This window comes from Indicator indicator, chromosome Z (genome assembly GCF_027791375.1).
Source record: "Indicator indicator isolate 239-I01 chromosome Z, UM_Iind_1.1, whole genome shotgun sequence".
Classification (NCBI taxonomy): domain Eukaryota; kingdom Metazoa; phylum Chordata; class Aves; order Piciformes; family Indicatoridae; genus Indicator; species Indicator indicator.
In genome coordinates, this window is record NC_072053.1 from 51089580 (window position 1) to 51102319 (window position 12740).

Below are 12740 nucleotides of genomic sequence, written 5' to 3' on the forward strand. Positions count from 1 at the left end.
CAATGTAAGTACAGAGGACCTGGAAGGAGTATGAAAAGATGACTGATCATTCATTAGGCTGGAACTTAGTGGATCTGGACTTTAGCTTGGCTCTGCTTCTCAGTGTTGTGCAGCTTTGGATGAGGATTTTCATCTTGTGTTCATGTTCACCAGTGTGACAACCAGGAAGGATGCTATACCTGTGGCAACGTGTTAAGCAGAAGCCCTATAAGTGACCTAAATATTACAATTGTATAACTACATAAAACTTGGTTAAAGTAAATGATGTGTTGCTTAGTTGTAAGCATCCTTGGATTTCACTGGCTTATGTTTTCTTAGAGCTTAAAGAGATGTTGAGATCTGAAATGAATGTTTTAACACATTGTGGTTTGTCATTGCAGGACAGTGATGGTGAAAAGAGTGATGACAACTTGGTAGTAGATGTTTCCAATGAGGTATACACAATGGTGTTTTTTTCCTGTTACAGTGGGGTGGTGGAGGGTATCTCTTCAGTGGTTTCTGTGCATGTTTGGTATATGAATAAAGAAGCTTGAAATGCCAGGAGGAATACCGTGAGGTTGTCTTTCATTAGAGTGAAAATTAGATAGGTTACACTTATTTCTATGAAGAATGTTTTAGTTCCTTGTATGAACCAAAAGTCCGCTTGAGATATTTGAAGCCAGCACAGCAGTAGGTTGCATCTTGTATTGGTACCTGTGTTTTCTTTTGTGCTGGCCATGACTTCATTTGTGAACGCTATCAAGTCTGTCAAGTACCTCAAACCTTTTCAGTCTGTCACCTGAAAAATGAAATTTACTTGCTCATTTCAATATCTACAGACTAACATTTTCTCAGGCTTTCTTAAAAAAAATATATTTCATTATCCATCTTAATTTTACATTTTTTTCATCTAAATCAATTAAGAACTGAAAGAATATGTCACTTTTTATGAAAGATTTTCATTCCAAAGTGAGAATTGCTCAATATAAGCATTAGTGGCTAGTATGAAGTTTTTAAATTAACCTGTGTTGCTGATATTTAGGATCCTTCCTCTCCCCGAGGGAGTCCAGCACACTCTCCACGGGAGAATGGCTTGGACAAGACGCGACTGCTGAAGAAAGATGCGCCGATTAGTCCAGCTTCTATTGCATCCTCCAGCAGTACTCCTTCCTCCAAATCCAAAGAACTTAGCCTTGTAAGTGCTTCAAACTGCTCCTGACCCATGCACGTAGGCTGAATCACATGCTTATTGTACTTCTGAGTGGGCACAATCTGGATTTCCATAGCTATCAGTAAAGCACTTATGAAGCATCCATTTAAGATGCAATTTATCTCTTCAAGGGTATTTAATTAAATAATGAGAAAGTCCACAGGGTTTTTTGGGACAGGAAGAGTTTATTTTCACTGGTGATATGCATATGTGTTATGCTTCTCTGTCATATGGAAAACTGTCATTGTGAGAATAAGTAATACACAGGGGTTTCTTGGGCTGTTTTCTTGTGCTGTTGTTTATATAAAGTTCAGTTCCGTGCTTGGATGTGATTTGGTTGTTAGCTTTGTTTGAATTACTGGACCATATAAAAAAACCATAATTTTCATTTTCTATCTAAAGTAATCTGTCATTTACAAGAGCCTTCCTTGACTTGAATCACAAATAATGCAGAAAAAAGAGCTGCATGCAAATCATGGGTGCTCTTTTTTCCCCCCTTTTTCTGACCACAGTTAATCACATTCCTAACCTACACAGTGACTTCCCTCTCAGTTCTTCACAGGTCCGAGTATGCGAGTAATAAAATTAATAAAAAGAAGGCTTAAAGTGAATGTAGTGCTCAGGAAAGGTAGTGGAATGATGGGTTCAGACCCAGGACTTAGTGGTTTGTCTGATGGACAAGCTTGTCACAAGAGGAATACTGCACAGTTCCTGACTTCATACGCATCACTATTTCTGTCCTCTGTTTCCAGCACAATGTTCAGGCATGAGTTGTTGGTCAGTTACAGATTTTTTTTGTTCTTCTTCTGGTTCACCTGGCAGTGGCTTCTCACAGAAATTCATAATCATAATGGGAGCAGGTACACCATAAGTAGAATGAGACATCAATGGTTTTCAGTTATTTACCTCATTCTGAATCATACAGATACCCCTGATAAGGAAAATAGTGAAAAGGTGAAAATAATTCAGAAAGCCATTCTGTCTTTTTCACTATCTCTCAGCTTCTCTTCATTGCCAGTAACTACTGAAATCCAAACCCTAAAGCTAAATATCACTAGACATACACACTCTAATTGTCATCAGTTCTCTTTCTAGCCACTAGCTAAAAAACTAAGATGACTAACAAGCTGTCTTCTTTTTACCCTTTTGGTGATTAGAATGAGAAATCTACCACTCCTGTGTCTAAATCAAATACCCCAACTCCACGGACTGATGCCCCAACTCCAGGCAGCAACTCCACTCCCGGACTGAGGCCAGTGCCTGGCAAACCACCAGGTGTGGACCCACTAGGTTAGTGTCTTTATATTTCAGTGTTGCAGAATGGTGGCCATTTTTCCCCAGCCAGGTCCCCTTTAAATCTACAGTGATGAGGCAGTATATCGCAGCTGCCTAAACTGGATGTTAAACTGGTTCTTTAGCACCTCAATACATTTTATGTGTATATATCTATATCTATATCTATCTATAAAACTAAACTCATATTTCATCTAAATCGATCTTGGCTGGCTGTGTGACTTCTCTCTTTTTTTCTCTGCTCAATAGCTTCAGGTTTAAGGACACCTATGGCAGTACCATGTCCTTATCCTACTCCATTTGGGATTGTGCCACATGCTGGTATGAATGGGGAGCTGACCAGCCCTGGAGCTGCCTATGCTGGTCTACACAATATTTCTCCTCAAATGAGTGCAGCAGCTGCAGCAGCAGCAGCAGCAGCAGCTTATGGGAGATCTCCAGTGGTAAGTGCTCGCTGCTAGTGCATTCAGTGTTGAGTGCAGCTTATCCTAATGTGTAAGACCTGCAGGGTTAAATCTAGTTCAGTCTCTTCGTAATTTTGGGAGTATGCTATGGAGAACATGAATTAAATAGTCTTTTACCTAACTCCCTATTTCATGCACGTTTTTGTTTTGTTTGTGGAAAACTACAGGTTGGTTTTGATCCACATCATCACATGCGAGTCCCAGGAATCCCTCCCAATCTCACAGGCATCCCAGGAGGAAAACCGTGAGTATCAAACATTCGACTTCCAAAGTCAATCATCTCTCTAAGCTGCATTCCCTTGACGATTCAAATTCCCTTTAGCTACTGAAAAATACTATGTGAATAGAAGTAAATATAGCTATTTGGCAAGGGCAGAAGAAACACTGTTTAATCTTAAAATTGCAATTGTAAATTTGTTTTGAAGACTAAGAGCAGCCAAAAAGTACTGGATGACTTAGAGTAAAGGAGACAGAAATGCATGGACAAAGGAGCTGAATGCCAAGGTGTTACATGCTGAGTCTGACTGCTTGGTATTATATGGAAATGCAAATTGAAACAGAATCATGGCTTTCCCTCTCTTATTGTATTCCGCTTCTTGGTTTAAAAAAAAAAAAAATATTTCTTTGCTCACAAAAGCCTTACTATTACTTAGAAACTTATCAATTGCTGTAAACCGCAATATGCAGAGGAAGGAACACTGAAATGGTTTGTTTGATTGAAAATATTGGAAAGAATTATTGTATCATAATGTTCAAATTCATCCTTGATAGAATGGACCATAGAAGGTGACTTGCTCTACCAGGCTTCACTGAGCCTCAGAAGAAGAATTACAAGGATGTGAAGAACTGTCTGTTCACATTTCTCTGAGTTAGAGAGGAGAGAAAAATAAAACAGTGATGCAAAAAACCATATTGATCCATTTTTTTAAGTAAGGCTTCTCCAGTTCCATTTCTTGTGTGACACTTGTGGAAAATAGTAGAGTTTGAAGGGCAGGGGATATTTCCTCCTCTCATTCCTCTTCTCTCATGTATGAATGTACTTATGCAGGAATGGTTGTGGGGTAGTCACACACTTGCATGCAAGGAATTGTATATACTTACATGCTGGTGAGTGTGTGGACATGCAGAATTAATAATATATCATGAAAAGCCATCAGTCCTGTAACTTCCATTATACATGTGTGTTGTGTCACATGATTCAGAAACCATGCCCAGCTGTATCAGAAATCACACACTATATTTACCACCTCAAGCTGACTTTCTGGTAGTTGTGCCACTCTCTTGGGTGGCTGCACAAAACAAGTATGGAAACTGATGCTCAGCAGCTTCCAGACCAACTATAAAAATTCTGTGGGGCACAGATCTTCATCCTACACACATACTGGGGACTTAGGTGTTTTGACATAATGTTCAGGTGTTCTCTCTCTTCAAGTTCATCCTTGGTGGAGTTGGTCACTTGAAAGGTAGTGAGTTCTACCAGGTTTTTCTTGCTGTGCTCTGAGACATTGCAATACCGTGGGTGCAGAGACATCCCTTCTCACTTCCTGCTCATGTTAGACATGTGAGGAATAGAATGTGAGTCAGACTCAAGTGAAATCAGTTCAGTTCTGGTCCCTCTCCAGGGTTTTTAGATGTTGTTGACATATTGATGACTGTTTTAAACATTTAAACATAACTGTGATTTGTCTGCTCTAGGGCCTGAAGCCTTTGAAATTTATACTTATTTTAGCATAATTGTGTTGATTTTTCTTCATCTTAAGTGCAGTACTTTTCACAGGTGTCATTCAGGATTGTTTCTTTCTCATTTACTCTTCCTTTTCCCTTACAGCAAAAGTTGTGTAGAATCTCCACACTGTTGAGTGTCTGTTGAAATAAAGTGGGCAGCATGTGGCTTATCAGGGAACTGGCCTCTAATAATTCTCTATTCACTTTGGAGATGTATCAAATACCGACTGTACAATATATAAATAGAAAAGGTAGCTAATGCAAAATGAAGATGAAAGTGCTACTAGGCATATGCAGTAACAGATATTTGTAAGATATATATGCAGTGTTAGTTCTCAGTGTGAAGTAAACAAACAACCCTCAGCCACCACAAAACTAAACCAAGCAACATAGCAACGGTTTAATCACATGTGCTGTTACAGAGTAATGAGTAGAGTGAGAATAACATAGCCATGGATCACTCCATTTCTAAGCTTTATTTTTAGAATTGTTAAATATAGTCCCTCCCTTCATAAGCTTGCTAAAAAACACTTAGATAGTCAAAGTATTGGACACTCAGTGCTAAACATGGCTCTGTAGAGAGTGACTGCATATAGAAATCAAAAAAGATGATAATGAAGTTCCACTTGTTTTGCTAAACATTTCAGGTGACAGTCAGCTGTTTTTATCAGTATCTTACTGCAGCAAACAGGAGTTAGAGTGATATGAGGAAGATATGTCAGATTTCTGTGGTGATAATCAGACCCAAATTCTACTCATCTAGGCAGTTTGTTGCTTCTGACAACCACAGAAATCTGTCCTGTACTTCCTGAGTGTCTTTAATGCCAGAAAATGGAGAACGGTGATACGATCTGTCACTCAGATCTGCCAGAACAAAATACAGTTCACAGAATGAGAAGCGTGTGTGAAGCCTTGGGAACAGGGCAGAAAGGTGAAAATGCAGTTGCATATTGTCCCACTGAAAATTATTATTCTGATGTTACTGCACTATGAATCTTAAATAACAAATTCAGTAGCTGAATTCAGAAGACTGCCTTCTTTGGTGACTTTGAAGCAACAATTAAGGAAGTGATCTTCCTAAGTATTCTCATAAAATGTGTTTTTGTAAGCTTTTGTCATACCAAAATTGTGACAATAGATTTTTCATCTGTATAATGATGATTTTTTTAGGTCTAAGAGAATTAAAGTCTTCCTTTAAACATACCTTGATATGTGTAGGTGAACCCTCTTACATAAAAGTTTGTGCTGTTGTAATACATGTGATGTGTCAAGTAGCATCTGAGAACAAGACAATTTCACAACCTAAGTGTTCTCCCTGGAAAATATTTTGAGATGAAACTGTTAATAGGTTATTCACAAGTGGCATAGCTGACAATCACACAGCATGTTCTTTCTCAGTAAGAGTCCTGATTCTGGCAAGAGAAATTGGAATTTGTAGTTGTTATATCAGACCCACTTAAAAAAAATGAAAAAAAAAAAAAAGGGCAAATGCAGAAGAAGGCAACAAAATTCCAGTGTATTTTTGCTGGTGTGTCATGTTGCATGTCAGCAGCCAGGCCTCAAGGACTTAACTCTTTGGTAGTGGAGGTTTCACTGTACACTTGTGTACAGTACTGGGCAGTTTTGCTTGAGGGATAGGGGCCCACAGTATATTCAGCAGTCCAGCTGAATTTTGCATGTTAGAATTAGTAAGGAAGCAACCAAACATGTGCTCTGGCACTCAACTACCTGCTGCACTCTGTTTCAGCCAGTAAACTATTTTTGTCTTCAGGGGACCCTGGCCAGACCTTCCTTATTCTGCATGTGTTGGTCTCCCCATGCCCCAAACTTAAGAGCAGTGTTATGTGTCCTCACTCATGCCAGAAATCATCGTGTGAATTGTAAAAGCTCATTTGACTTTGCTTTGAGGGCCATGCTATAGATAAATCATTTCTTCTTCACATGACTAAAAAGATTGTGAAAGGAACTGAGGGCACATTCTTAAGTGCCTGAAGTGGAAACAAACCTTTAATTCTGTTTTCTTAAGCTTGAAGAAAAACTTCTTAAATCACCCTCTGTCTGTTTTTTCTTCCCTCAGAGCATACTCATTTCATGTAAGTGCAGATGGTCAGATGCAGCCGGTTCCTTTCCCTCCTGATGCCCTCATCGGTCCAGGAATCCCTCGCCATGCCCGTCAGATCAACACTCTGAATCATGGGGAAGTTGTATGTGCAGTTACCATCAGCAACCCCACAAGACACGTGTACACGGGTGGGAAGGGGTGTGTCAAAGTCTGGGATATCAGCCACCCTGGCAACAAGAGCCCTGTCTCTCAGCTGGACTGCCTGGTAGGTGAACAGTTGCATATGACAGCGGAAGAAGATTGCAGGTTCTGTTAACATTGAAGTGATGCCGTTAAGTGCAAACCCCGGTATTGGTATCAAAGCTTGATGTTTCATTTGTAACTTTATTGTTTCTTTTAGAACTGAGTTTGAAGGATTTGCCTTGTTGCACTTGCATTTTTTTTTTCACTGAATGAATCAAAGTGTCTTTCATGTCCTGAAATTGTATTGATAGGGGGAAAGATCAAAGAAAGCACAGCAAATATTGTTTATAAACTTTGACATTCGTTGGCTTGGTATCCTATCATGCTGAAAATTGCTGTCTTGCAGCTGTGTTTTCCAAGAATATTTGAAGATTGTGTCACATATTTTGTGTCTGTATGCATGTTTGAATGCATTGTGCTGTCTTAATGTGACAATTAGAAGTATCCCTGTGTGCTATTCACAAATTATTTGAATATGCTAATACAAAAAGAAAATCATTGTTAGCAGGTTTTCTTGTGTCATTTACCAGTTCTTGGTAGATGTTGCTTTTTGTTACAGAGACTGTAAAGTTAGAACTATGCAGCACATGTAGAGAGGTAATGAATTGCTACACAAGTTGCTACAAAATTGAGGAAAATTGACCAAATATTTTCCTCTGACATCTCCTAGATGCTGGCAGCAAGTCTCACTAGAACAAAGGTTGGGGGAGTGTGCAGGGAATTTGGTACTCCCCCATGCTGAGAGGTTAATGTGCTGAAACACAGTATGAAAACGTAACTTTCTACACAAGCTGTTGAGTACAGCTATCTGGAAGTGTTCTGGGCTAGGTTCAGGTCTTTGCATTTTGGTGCTAATTAAGATTAAATATCTCTCACTACTGAATTTTGTAGATCAATTTAAGTACTTCCCTAATGTCATGTAATTTTCTGGCATTAATACACTTTATCATTGTCATAAATGGCTCATTAAAACCGGGAGGGAATACAATACTTTTATGGATTTCTGCTCTCATGTTGATGCTGTTTTCCTTTCCTCATGAGTAATTTCTTGATGGCTTCTGTCTCCACAGAACAGAGATAACTACATCCGTTCCTGCAGATTGCTCCCTGATGGTCGCACCCTGATTGTTGGTGGTGAAGCCAGTACGTTATCTATCTGGGACTTGGCAGCTCCAACTCCTCGCATCAAAGCAGAGCTGACATCTTCTGCTCCAGCTTGCTATGCCCTAGCTATCAGCCCTGATTCCAAGGTTTGCTTCTCTTGCTGTAGCGATGGAAACATTGCAGTGTGGGATCTGCATAACCAGACTTTAGTAAGGTAGGTCAGCAGAACTGGATCATCAGGCTGTGAAGCATTAATTAGACATAGCTTTACATGTTCTTTCACATGCGCATACTATTTCCTCCATGGTGTCTGCATAGCTGCTTCCAGTATTTCATGGCTCTGGTAATACCTTGAGCAAAGTCTGTGTAATTGTTTTTTGGGTTTAAAAGTTTCATAATTCCAGGCCTGTTGAGCAGTCCTTAATCATAATTTCCTATGATTAGTTGATGTTGACACTGCTCTATGTTCTTTAAACACGTCATTTTCTTTGTTTCCATGCAATACACTCTGCTCATATTCAATCTCTTTATTCAGTGCTCCAGCAATTATGTCTTGGGTGAAGATGTATGCAAATTACTGTGTTGTGGACTTAGTTTCTTAGGAGTAGGGATTGCTGCTCAAGACTAGTGTACCGTAAGATGGGAGCCAGCCATACAGAGCTTCTCTGTGCTTTGCAGTGTGTATGATGTTATATGCAATATATCAGTATTGCATATAAAGGTAGGCTTTACTCCCTTATGTTGCCATTTAGACTGCTGTTTTTTTCCAGCTTTGTTGGTCAGCTGCAGATTCTTCTTAGACTAGGTGCATTTTGGCAACCATGCTGTATTCCTTTTTGGGAAGTTTGGGAATTTTCAGTTGAATAATGGGTATCATACAGTCAGCAGTGAAGGTCCACAGAGTATCTGATCCACCTGATCACTTCATCAATCCATCACAATACTCACGTAATTGTCCCAGAGTTTATATTAATCTTAGTTTGCAATTGGAATCTATGTTACTATACTTTGGCAGGGGGGTTGGACTGGATGATCTCTCAATGTCCCTTCCAGCCCCTGACATTCTGTGATTACTGCTGTCTTTGATGTCTGCATGTCAGGGACTGAAAGAAAGTGAATATATTTTGTGTACATGCTCAGAACCAACTCTTTCCAATGTGAGAATACTTTCCTTCAATATTTTCAGGCAATTTCAAGGCCACACAGATGGAGCAAGCTGTATTGACATTTCTAATGATGGCACCAAACTATGGACAGGAGGCTTGGACAATACAGTCAGATCCTGGGATCTCAGAGAAGGAAGACAACTACAACAGCATGACTTCACCTCACAGGTTCAATCTCAGGGCTCTGCAACATTAAGAAAAATGGTTTTATGACCCAAGCATTTTTGTGTTTTTTTTTTTTTTTTAAGGGAAAAAAAAGGCAGACTCAAAGAAAACTCTAAAGATTTTTTTCTCTTAGTCTCACAATTTTTTCTTTTTTTCTTATGATGTAACAGTTAAACATCTTTCTGGATTATGACTACTTGGCAGATTAGTAGTACCTTCGATGAGAGTAGTGAAGAATCCTTTTTATAAAATATTTGCCAGATTAAATTGTTCCTGTGTGCAATCTGTTCCCATTTCTGTAAGTTCTTGTTCAAAAATATTTTATGACAATATTTTAAAATGCTGTCAGGTAAGTTAGGACATTACTTTCATAGATTGATTCAGTGTGCTTTACTGTTACAGTTGTAACTGAGCTTTGTTTACTCAAACTCATTTATCTTGATTACTATAGTAATTGGATTGTCATGTTTTTAAAACTGTAGCAGACAAAAATGTGTTTTTACATAGTGTTAACAGAGTACTAGGAGTTGGTTTTGAATATCTCAAGGTCGTTCCTTTACTGATTCAAGCATGTGCTTGCTAATTCTAGATCTTCTCACTGGGCTATTGTCCAACTGGGGAGTGGCTGGCAGTAGGAATGGAGAACAGTAATGTAGAGGTGCTGCATGTTACTAAGCCGGACAAGTATCAGCTGCATCTTCATGAGAGCTGTGTGTTGTCACTCAAATTTGCTCACTGTGGTAAGCAGATCTTTCAATGGCAGTGTTTTCCCTCATGAGAAATTTGTTCTAAGATTACTTTCAAATGAAAGTAGGAGTGTAATTAAAAATTAGACATTAAATTTAAGTATTAACATTATTTTTGTATTTCTATGACTACTTTTTTATGTGGAGTGATTATGTTGTGGTCAAACATCATAGTGCAAACAGAGGAAAATTTGACTGTTCTTTGGATATGTTTTCCATTAATGTGTGAATACATTGTTTTTATGATGAATCTCTTTATTGGGGTACATTACTTGAAAACAAAATGGAATGATAACATTTAAACAATCTGTTGCAGGCAAATGGTTTGTAAGCACTGGAAAAGATAATCTTCTTAATGCCTGGAGAACACCTTATGGAGCCAGTATATTCCAGGTAGTAATCTCTTAAAAGCTGTTTTCCACATATATTGCAGTGCAGCAGAGCTGCACATCTCAGGGTCTGTCATTAGCTTACGGAGTTTTAAAATAGAAATTCTTGGCTAGTTACTATATTCCTTTAAGACTTTTTCTGTAATTAAAAGGAGATAAGCTTTTGTCCTTTCTAACATGTGAGTACTTCAGCTCATAGAATAAACTAGCCCTTTAATCTGAAATTGGTTTTAGTACCCGTCTTTTTGACCTTCTTGTGTGTGTTGCTGTAATACAGAACTCAAATCGTGTTGTTAGATGAGCATTCATTGAATGTGTAAAATCTAGCCAATACAGAGAAATTGATATTGAACACGTGAATTTTTCTTGGATGAGATGTGTAAGTCGGTGAATTGGGCAGACAGACTCCTGAGCGGAAGAATATACCTTACAGAGGAGCCCTGTGCAATATAACTAGAAATTGTAACACTTCCATAATCTTTAATCCTGTTGTGTCCAATTATAATGACATGCCATTAAAAAAAAAAAAAAAGTGGGATTTTTGTCATGTCCTTCCTTTGCCTAAAAGTACCTCTAGGCTAGGAATGTTTTGACCTAAACAAACTAGTGTTCCAGTTTAAATGGTCAGGTCTCACCTATAATGTTACCTGACATGTTTCTGCCTTTTGGACAAGTCAATTTGCCTTAATGTGAGATAGTGGACATCTGAGAAAACTTAATAGAAGGCTATTCAGCTTTGGAACCACCTCTCACAGAAATCCCAAATCAGTCTAAGAAGAACCTGTCTCCCTTAGAAGTGATGTTAAAACCCTACTGGAGCTTTCTTAGTGAGAGGTAGAGAGAAACTCCCTGTGCGGTGCAGGAGAGGTTTCTTGGCAAAAACAGCATGACTGGGAAGTGTTTAGCTCTTGCAGTGACGATCAGAAAAGGGACATATATTATGTAATGAAAACACAATTAAAACAGCAAGTGAAAGGTGACAGTATATACACACCATCTCAGGAAAGACAGAAAAACTGGAAGAGACAGCTACTGCATCCTGGTTCATTCTGTCTCCCATTCACCTGCTGTACACTGCTGCACATCCTATTCTGCCACAGTATCTTTTCACATTTTCTTTTGTGCAAGGCTTTTTTCTGCTGCATTAGGGAAGTGGTGAGAGGAGATAAAGACTTCTATAGAGTCTGTTTGATACCTGTGGGTAGGTAGGGCTTTGTTGTGCTTCTCCATACAGATTTCTGGGTTACAACACAAAAGTGAAGGAGGAGGAAGAAAGTGATTTTCATTCATTTTGTACTAATAAATGGTCATTGCATGTAAACTGTATAGAAAGGCCTGCTTCTTTTTGTTTTAATTCATAGATTATCTCAAGGTCCATAGCATTTACTTTCCTTTCCACTGCTTGTTTTTGTTGCCATAGAACTTTAGATGGAACAACTTTGGAGAAAAAAACCCAAACAAAACACTCTTCGTGTAGTCCCTCTCCATAAACACTTCCAATTAATCCTTAAACTCTTCTAGATTGAAGGAATGGAAAGATATAATTTTCTTTTCTTTTCTTTTCTTTTATTTTATTTTCTTTTTTGTTGTTTTTTCTCTTTCTCATAGTCCAAAGAATCCTCATCTGTGCTTAGCTGTGATATCTCTGTGGATGACAAATACATTGTCACTGGCTCTGGGGACAAGAAAGCTACAGTCTATGAAGTTATTTATTAGAGACAAATCTGAATGCAGACAGAACTCCTTCTCCTAGCACTTTGTATGTTCCTTTTCTTTCTTTCTAAACTAAGAACATAAATGCTCATCACAGTTGTGAAATTTATTTTTACCCTGTTAACTTGCTATTGGTTTGTGAATGCTCATTAAAAATGTGATGCCAAATTGTCAGATATTTATTGGAAAAAGTTGGAATAAGGATACTTAACAGTGAATTTAACTCTTTAATTATGTATTATAGCTGTAATGTATTTATTTTCTTTAAAGAAGGCTTCCTAACAATGAGCTGACTAAATAAAGCTGTCTGGCCCGGCTTTAGTTTGGAAGGTACATTGTACACTTTCTGTTTTTGTAGCTGGATGAATTGGGGATCTTGGAGAAGGATGTTCAGGATATAGCTGAAAGTCACACAAAATAGACTTGTAGTTTCTATTTAAAGAATAAACTTTGTTATATTTTTTAGTCCTGTTCTTGGATG

The 12740-nt window shown here is 38.4% G+C and overlaps 1 protein-coding gene across 9 annotated transcripts in view; it reads left to right on the top strand.

The window, feature by feature from the left end:
* The window catches only part of LOC128979218 (transducin-like enhancer protein 4), a 99929-nt gene extending 87604 nt beyond the window's left edge, over window positions 1-12325 (top strand). For 6 of the 9 annotated variants that reach the window (XM_054397394.1, XM_054397393.1, XM_054397397.1 and 3 more), the window contains 11 exons: window positions 381-434; window positions 1022-1174; window positions 2347-2479; window positions 2732-2925; window positions 3114-3190; window positions 6749-6998; window positions 8047-8294; window positions 9267-9414; window positions 10001-10151; window positions 10474-10550; window positions 12155-12325. In XM_054397394.1, the coding sequence (XP_054253369.1) occupies window positions 381-434; window positions 1022-1174; window positions 2347-2479; window positions 2732-2925; window positions 3114-3190; window positions 6749-6998; window positions 8047-8294; window positions 9267-9414; window positions 10001-10151; window positions 10474-10550; window positions 12155-12262 (1593 nt within the window). In that variant the 3' untranslated portion in view covers window positions 12263-12325. The remainder of the gene's footprint in view (window positions 1-380; window positions 435-1021; window positions 1175-2346; window positions 2480-2731; window positions 2926-3113; window positions 3191-6748; window positions 6999-8046; window positions 8295-9266; window positions 9415-10000; window positions 10152-10473; window positions 10551-12154) is intronic. The other 3 variants (XM_054397400.1, XM_054397402.1, XM_054397401.1) reach the window with 2 other exon arrangements.
* Window positions 12326-12740: the final 415 nt, after the last annotated feature.